Here is a 9,224-nt window from a genome sequence, read left to right on the forward strand (position 1 = left end):
TTTATTATTATTTTTGAGCTTTTGACCTTCAAATTTGACCTTAAATTCTAAATATGACTTTGGCAACCACTGGATTCTGGAACCTCAGACCCTACTGATAACTTCTAGCATGGTTGCCAACTTTTTAAAAAGAATGCTATGAAAATAGAGCCCCCCAAATAGACGAACCATAAAATGCATTGTTTTTTACCTTTTGACCAACAAATTTGACCTTAAATTATGAATATGATTTTGGCAACTGCTGGATTCTGGAACCTCAGAGCCCTCTAATAACTTCTAGCATGGTTGCCAACTTTTAACAAAAAATGCCATCAAAAGTGTTTTCTAAGCACATTTCCTGATGTTGGCCTGCCGACTATAACATTACAAGACAGAAATTGAAAAGCAATCCTGTGTATTAGCTCTCAATGGTTGTGCAAACATCCACGATGTGCTTGACATAAAGGGCTGCCAAGTTTCATAACATGGCAAGCGTGAGAGTCCATCCGGCGAAAACTTTTGTGACACTTGACAGCTCCGATTAGAGTCGCTTTTTTTGAGCGCGCTCATTGAATGACGAGGAAAGGTATTTGCATAGCTACTGTTGGGAACACCCACTGGCATGCTTCTTCTGGGCAACTTGGCGTTTTCACCTCTGTGTGTAAACGCAAATGTTTTTTTGACCGGTATCGTTAAAGGTGTGAAAGCGGTGAAGACAAAAACGCCCTGCGTCGTCATGTAAACTCATACAAGATTCATACAACACAGAGAATAGACATGGTATCTCATATGTTATGGATAATGAAGAATGACTGCTAATTGAAAAATTGTGCAAAAGAGATTCACACATTGACATAAGTTAATTGGTTTGTAATCTATTAGCTGTGAATACATGTTTTCCAAGGATGTGAGACATGAGTTAAACCAATGAAAATGTCTTACATCATTTGCAAGAGATGACTTCTGCTCTGCTAAAAAGGCGAAGCTCAAGATAATTGGATCCAAGTTTCATTAAATGCATCAAAGCAATCGAGAAAAACTACCTAGAAGATAAACATGCTTCTTGAACCACAGTAATTCTGATGACACTGGTACGTTCATTGGTATAAATATTTTCATTTCAGACATTTGAGCATTTTCAGCAAATTGTGGTGTTTTGCAGGTAATTCACTGTGTAGTTTACAAGTGGCAATTTGTTTAAAGAAATGCACTCACTGTTGTGCAAACAGTAATGATCTGAGAAATGCATCAAAGCAACATAGACAACTGTATGTACAGAACAGATAATTTCATTGCTTTATTTTCAGATGGAAATATACAGCATTTAATACAGCAGAAAATATACAGCATTTAAAACATAGATTTTTTTTTCTATTCACATAGGAGAAAGAGACAGTGAATGTGGAGAATAAACAATATATATACCACTAATTGGATAAATGAAATAGCCTTCCAGTTATCCTTAAACATTCTGACAGAGCCGTGACAGGATAATACCAAAGCCCAGGTTCCACAACTTTGAAGGGAAAAAAGATAACGAACGCTGGGAAATGTGAGAATAGCAAAAGCAGTTGCACTGTAACTAGTTCAGACCAGTTCAGTTGAAGGGACTCTCACAGAGGCATACAGCACCCCTGAGTCATCACTCTGAGCTGGCTGGAGGTTGCTGTTGGGCTTGTTGGGATGACGGAACTGAATGCTGGAGTACTGAATATTGTTCTCATCCTCCAAATCTTCTACTTTTGTTGAGGCACTGCTGCGCACAGGAGGGTTTGTCTGGGTGGGAGAGAGAAAAGATGGAGGAAGATTACAGGATTCATCACAATGAAGGAGAGGCTCAGATGGACACCCTGGGTTCACATTTTCAAGTGATTACCTGGACATTTCCTCCAGTGCTTTCTGTTTCCTGTAATGAGCTGCAACTTCTCTTCCTCCTTTGTACAAAAGCATGGGACACGCTGGTTATGCAACAAAGTTAAAAGCCTCCCGTTATGTGTGCTGGTAAACTAGACATTTCTCACCTAATCCACAGAATACCACAAACCAGTGACACGGCTAGGAGAAGTACGAGTAGGATTCCAACTGATGCATAAACAGCAGGTTGATTCTCGGATCCACTGTGTGCTAAAACATCAAACATCAAAAACAACATTTTTATGTTAAAATGGCTTTGTTTATGTAGTAACCGAGTCCAGGTTTAATATGTGCTTTTATTGGTAAGACCACGCAACAAGGAACAGTATCATCGGTGGCTTCTAGCTAGTAGTTACTCGCTCTATTCTGGAACAAAGCCGCCAGGTTAACCCACACAATAACTAGCGCCATCTAGTGGCCAATAAAACATTTCTAAGAAAACCCACTTTACTACATCTCCCCCTTCTTAAGCATAAACATATTACCCAGGCAAAAGAACACTTCTGTAACCCACCACCCACTGATCAACATTAAATGGCATTACATTTCAAATTCTCTCTATATATATACAGTCCATGTTTTTTTTTTTTTTTTTTTTCTATTCAGTTCATCTCAAAATCTCTCAAACGTGCAGGTGGTCTTCTCAAGCGGTTTGAATGTCTTTCCACCTCCTGAGGTGTTTCCATCTCCACCTCCTGAGGTCTCTCCATCCCCACGTGTGGCACCGACTCTGTCCCTGAGGCCTCTTCTGGATTTGCTGTGTTCTCTGGTGAGACGGGCTCAGGTGAAGGTGCTGCTGGGGCTGTGACTAGACCAGGAGAGGCAAAGCTGCCAACGTCTGCATCCTGGATCTCTTCAGATGACTCTGTTCGCGAATGAATTTGGTCCACATGCCTTCTAACTATTCGCCCATCCCCCAGTCTCACCTTGTAGGAGACTGGTCCAGTCACTGCCTGGATGTTTCCTGGAACCCACCTCGGGCCCGGACCAAAATTCTTAGTGAGGACTGGATCATCATATTCAAAACTGCGTGCTTTTGCCCTCTGATCATGATGTTCTTTCAATCTCCGTTGTTTTCCTTGTACTCTCTGTTTCAGGTCAGGATGTATCAAATCCAGAGTGCAACGCAGTTTTCGACCCACCAGCATTTCTGCGGGGGACACCCCAGTGGTGGTCTGAGGGGTTGTTCTGTAGCTGAATAAAACTCTTGCCACTTTTGTTGTTATTGATCCTTCTGGACACTTTTTCATCATCTCCTTAAATATCTGCACTGCCCGTTCCGCTAAGCCATTGCTAGAGGGATGGTAGGGTGCTGAGGTCACATGCAGTATTCCATTTTTACTGAGAAACTCCTCAAACTCTCCACTCATAAAACAAGTGCCATTATCTGACACTAAGAGTTCAGGTAACCCATGGTTACTGAAGCTAATGCGTAAACAATCAATGGTGGTGGCTGAGGTGGCAGAATTGACAGGATATACATCCATCCACTTTGAATGGGCATCAATCAGGATAAAAAACATCTTTCCCATGAAAGGTCCCGCATAATCGACATGCAGCCTTTTCCATGGTCTATCTGGCCAGTCCCAGGGGTGTAGTGGGGCTGCAGGTGGATTGTGTCTCTGCTCCTGACATGTACTGCAGCCTTTTACCATGCTCTCCACCTCCTGATCCAGCTTGGGCCACCACACATAACTCCGTGCCAATGCCTTCATGCGGGACACTCCAGGATGGCATTGGTGCAGCTGTTTCAAAACATCTCTCTGTCCTGGTTTAGGTACAATGACCCGTGCACCCCAGAGCACACACCCGTTCTGCACACTCAATTCATGCTTCCTGACATTATATGGTTTAAACTCCATTCCCTCTAAGTCGTGTGACCACCCTCTCTGTACCATTTCTCTCACTCTCGCCAGCACTGAATCTCTGTTTGTCCATGCTCTCACCTGGTCCGCTGACACCAGTGTTACATCTGAGTTCTCCAGCATGAGTACTCTCTCTTCTGGAGCCACTGTTTTCGGTCCTTCTGGTAATGGCAATCGGCTGAGGCCGTCTGCATTTCCATGCAGTTTCCCTGGTCTGTAAACTATCTCATATTCATATGCCCGTAAGGTCACTGCCCACCTTTGGATTCGTGGAGAGGCCATTTGCGGCACTGCCTTCAATTCATTGAATAGTGACAGCAGAGGTTTGTGATCAGTGACAATTGTAAACCTCCGGCCATAAATGTATTTGTGGAACCTCTGAACCCCAAAAATTACTGCTAAGCCCTCTTTGTCCAATTGGGAGTAATTCTTTTCTGCTTTGGTCAGAGTGCGGGACATGAACCCTATTGGCCTCTCTTCTCCAGTCTTCATCTTGTGAGAGAGCACTGCTCCTACCCCATATGGAGAAGCATCACACGACAGCACAATCTCTTTTTCTGGGTCATAATGAACTAAGACCTCAGCAGACTGCAACAGTCTCTTTGACCCTTGAAATGCAGCTTGCTGCTCTGTTCCCCATTTCCATTTTGCGTCTTTACACAGCAACTTGTGCACCGGAGCCAACATAGTGGCTAAGTTGGGTAGGAACTTATTATAGTAATTTAACAGTCCCAAATAAGCCTTAAGCTCTGTCACGTTTGATGGTGGGGGTGCATTCTCGATGGCTTGTAATTTCTCTGAGACTGGATGTAGACCCGTGGCGTCCACCTTGTGCCCGAGGAAGACCACTTCACTCGCCATGAAAGAGCACTTGCTTCTTTTCAGCCGCAGCCCAGCATCCTGTAATCGCTGCAACACCAACTGTAGTGTCTCAAGGTGCTCCTGGTCATTCCGACCTGTCAGGAGAATGTCATCCAGAAAAATGGCTACATGGGGAATGCCCTGCAAAACCCCCTCAATCGTACGCTGAAAAATCGCTGGACTGGATGATATTCCGAAAGCTAGAACTCTATAAGTGAATAACCCCTTGTGAGTGTTCACAGTCACGTACTTCTTTGACTCCTCATCCAAAGCAATTTGGTGATATGCATGACTCATGTCTAACTTGCTAAATTTTTCTCCCCCTGACAGGTTTGCAAACAAGTCCTCTAATCTGGGAATAGGGTATTGCTAAATTTTTGACACTCTGTTGACAGTCAATTTATAATCTCCACACAGCCTTACTGAATTATCTGGTTTTAGTACTGGTACTATGGGAGCTGCCCATTCTGAATATTTGACTGGCTCAATTACCTTCTCTTTCAGGAGTCGGTCCAACTCCTCCTCCACTTTAGCCCGCATGGCATATGGGACTGGTCGTGGTTTAAACAATCTGGGTGTGGCGTCTTTATCCACATATATCTTTGCAGGTGGTCCCCTCAGCTTACCTAATTCTTCTTTAAAAACCTCCTCATTTTTTGTAAGGACCTCCTGTAATGTTAACTTTGTTGTGCCAGTCATGTGATTAATTGCACCCCATTCCATTCCTAGTTCTTTTATCCAGCCTCTCCCGAGCAAGTTCGGTCCAGTGCCTGGTACCACCACTAGTGGTAATTCTTTCATCATCGTCTTGTGCTTCACCGCAACTGTCACTGTACCTAGTATGTCCACTTTCTGTCCGGTGTATGTTTTCAGTTTTATGGGGCACCTTTTTAACTCTGGCATTGTCTCACTAGTCCACAATTTTCGAAAATCAGAATCCTTCATCACAGTCACCCCACATCCTGTGTCCACCTCAAAATTTATTTTTGTTTCATTCACTGTCAAAGTCATTGTGAGGGGCGCTACTTTTGGAATTCCAGTGTCCAGTATGCTATTCATGACATACATGACATCCTCATCCTCCGAATCATGTTCCTCTCTCTCACCTACATGGTGAGTTTTCTGTGTTTTCCCCCATCTACTAGTCTTCATTTTCCTTTCACTTTTTCCCTGTGACGGCCCCACTGAGACTGCAGATCTACACATCCTTTGAATATGCCCCTTCTTGCCGCAGTTATGGCATGTTTCTGATATGAATCGACACTCATTTGCATTGTGCTGCTCATTACCGCACCTGTAGCACGCTCTACGGCGCTCACCGCTTGCCTCTGATCGCGCAGTAGCCATCCTGTGCACTTCCTGATGCCTTGCAGACAAAGTCGACTCCGACACTTGAGCTTGAAGTTCTCGCACGTCTTTGTTTGCTGCTTCCATCGCCTGCGCGATTTTCAATGCTTTCTCAAAAGTCAGTTCGGCCTCTGACAATAATCGGCGTTGTATACGGTCATCTCCAATCCCACAAACCAGTCTATCCCTCAGCATCTCAGTCAATTTATCTCCATACTGGCAATCATGCGCCAGTTTTCTCAGTATAGCCACATATTCCAGCACTGTTTCCCCTTGTTTCCTCGTCCGGGAGTTGAATTTGAAACGCTGAACAATTTCACTTGGTTTTGGATTATAGTGGTCTTTCAAAAGTTTTACCAGTTCCTCATATGTTTTCTCGGCCGGTTTGACCGGGCTAAGTAGATTTCTGATCAAACTATATGTCTGACTTCCCACTGAACTTAACAAAATAGCCCTCATCCTTTCTGCTTCCGTAATCCCATTTGCTTCAAAAAAATGTTCAAGAACTTCACAATATTCTTCCCAGGTCTGGTCCTGGCTATTGAACGGCACGGTGCTTCCTACCAAACTCGCCATGCTGCTCCTTTCAGTAGACAGGTCCACCGGCTAGTGTTGTGGTGTAGGCTCCTTTGCTCTAACGACAACAAAAAAAACCTCTTCTCAGGCTAGAGTCTCTTCCGTCAGATTAATCCTCGTCGCCATATGTAGTAACCGAGTCCAGGTTTAATATGTGCTTTTATTGGTAAGACCACGCAACAAGGAACAGTATCATCGGTGGCTTCTAGCTAGTAGTTACTCGCTCTATTCTGGAACAAAGCCGCCAGGTTAACCCACACAATAACTAGCGCCATCTAGTGGCCAATAAAACATTTCTAAGAAAACCCACTTTACTACAGTTTAATACCTGAATGATCATCAAATGTATCAAAATGATTGAATGATTGAAAGGATTTATTGAATATCAAAATTGTCTTCATGAAGAGGTAAATAGACAAACACATGAAAATATTAAAACACTGTGTCGTTTCTTTACCTTCAAATAGCGGCTTCAAACTCATTTAAAAGGTACAACGATACGATTTATAATACATAAGGGTCACTTGGTATTGCATTGCGTTATTTTTGCAGGAATAGGAGCAAGACCCTTTTTCTCGGTTTCAGACAGAAGTTACAGTAATGAAAAGAACTTACAGATGCTGAGAGTGACTGCAGAAGAGGGGAGGTGATCATGTCCTTTAACAGCACAGGAGTAATTGCCTCCATCCTCACGGCTGACTGACATCAGGTCCAGCCTGTTGCTCCTGGTTGTGTGTGTGTGAGATATGTGGTTGCCGCTCTTGTACCAGATGTAAGTTGGGTTGTTGCTCAGAGTGCAGGTGGTGCTGCAGGTCAGTGTCACCTTCTGTCCCTCACTCACGTTGTCAGCACTCATCCGCACCTGCAGGCCTGGAACCAAATAAACAGAAAACAGGACGCAGCCATGATGGTGGACTGCAAATATGGAGCATAATGTCACCATCTCAAAATAAGTACTGTCAAATCTCAAGTAATACCTGTAACATTGAGGATTACTCCTGGTTTACCCCAATAGGCGTTTGTCTGAGTTGTAAACCTAAAACGATATTCTCCAGCATCTCTCTCTCTCACATCTTGAATTGTCATGTTGGAATGATCCTGCTTATGGTAGGTTACACGATCTTTAATATCCTCCATTCTGAGCGAATCTATTAGATTTTCTCCTGTTTCCCATTTGTTATACCAGAGTGCAGATTTGAATGAGTGATTTGTGGGATACGTGTAAGAGCTGAACAGCTGTACAGAGGAGCCTCTTAGAGCACAGATCCTCCTGTCTGAATAGGAAACACTCCAGCATCTATCAGACAGTACACCTGAAAAACATTACAGATGAGTGTGCTTAAATAGAAAAGGCAGCATACCCTTAAGCTGACATTAATAAATATAATCGTATAAATCACATAACAATCTCTTATGTGTTTTAATGAATCAGATCTAAAAGTGAGCTAACTTACATACTGCATGTGAAGGGAGATGATCAAGGCCTCCAACAGCACAGGAGTAACTTCCCCCCTCACCTCTACTCAGATGGAATGTTGGTTTGCTGGGGTCAGTGCGGTTGTTATATTGTCCATTCTTGAATATGTTAAAGTGTAAAAATCTTATGTCTGAGGGAACGTCCAACCTTTTAAACTCCAAACTACACAATGTAGTACAAGAAAGGTCCACTGATTCAGAGCCCACCATTTTCATCTGCAGGTCTGTAGAGAAATGAAATGGCTTTAATTCAATAATATTTCATAAAAGCATGGTCATTTCATTTGGACAAATTACCTGTGACTGTAACATTGACTCCGGTTGAGTCCGAATGTGTCCCTTGATCAGATATGAACAGACAGCGATACACTCCTGAATCACTCAGTCTCAGGTCAGTGATGGTGAGAGTGGAGCTTCTGTCTCCTGTCCTGCTGTACGCCACACGGCCTGCAAACTCTGGCTCTAAGAGAAGGTCCTCAGGCTGCTCCACACTCCACCAGTTCCCACTTAGTTTGGGACTGAACCAGAATGTGGACCAGACTGTCTGGTTCCTGGGTGTGTAGCACGTCAGGACCACAGAGGTCCCCTGCAGCACACACACACTTGGGCTGGAATAAGTCACCTCACCAGGCAGTGGCCGAGCCACCTGAAGACCATCACTTACACAAGAACCTACAGAGATGATTCATTAAATGTAACATTGTACAGATTCCAAATCAACAACATTTCAGAGTGATTTTAAAAATGTATATGAGTAAGAAATGAAGCAGACTTAAAGTATACTGTACATGTACACATTTGATTCTTTATGCCATCATACCTGGGATTGTAAGCACCAGTCCTCCAAACAGTACCCAAAGGATTTTGGGGGGCATTTTTACAGCACGAGGAGACAACTAAGAGAAATCCATCACAAGTTTAGAGTATTCTTTTGTGTGCTCACAATGCTGGAAAAACATTTATAAAACATCAAAGAAGATGCAGATTGTACTTACTGAGAAAAGATAAATATGTCTTGAATAATCTACACAAGCAGAGACACTGGTATGTTTCCAACTGTTGTTGCTAAAATGTGGATCATTTCCTTCCTTATTTGTTAGATCCTGTTTTAACGTCATCAAAAAGGAGGGGTGGGTGTTAAAAGAAGTGATGCTGACAGAAGTGTTGAAGTTTCCGTTTCTAACCCCACATGTCCCGTTGTAGAAC

The 9,224-nt window shown here is 43.2% G+C and overlaps 1 protein-coding gene across 1 annotated transcript; it reads right to left on the reverse strand.

The window, feature by feature from the left end:
- Window positions 1-1,566: 1,566 nt before the first annotated feature.
- LOC134079655 (sialoadhesin-like) lies at window positions 1,567-8,961 on the reverse strand. Its single transcript, XM_062535749.1, has 5 exons — window positions 8,839-8,961; window positions 8,316-8,690; window positions 7,158-7,412; window positions 2,024-2,103; window positions 1,567-1,755 (listed from the first exon to the last, which is right to left on the reverse strand). Exons 1-5 carry the CDS (start codon window positions 8,891-8,893, stop codon window positions 1,567-1,569), a joined length of 954 nt encoding a protein of 317 aa, XP_062391733.1. The 5' UTR covers window positions 8,894-8,961.
- Window positions 8,962-9,224: the final 263 nt, after the last annotated feature.

The sequence above is a fragment of the Sardina pilchardus genome, chromosome 1 (genome assembly GCF_963854185.1).
Source record: "Sardina pilchardus chromosome 1, fSarPil1.1, whole genome shotgun sequence".
Classification (NCBI taxonomy): Eukaryota; Metazoa; Chordata; class Actinopteri; order Clupeiformes; family Clupeidae; genus Sardina; species Sardina pilchardus.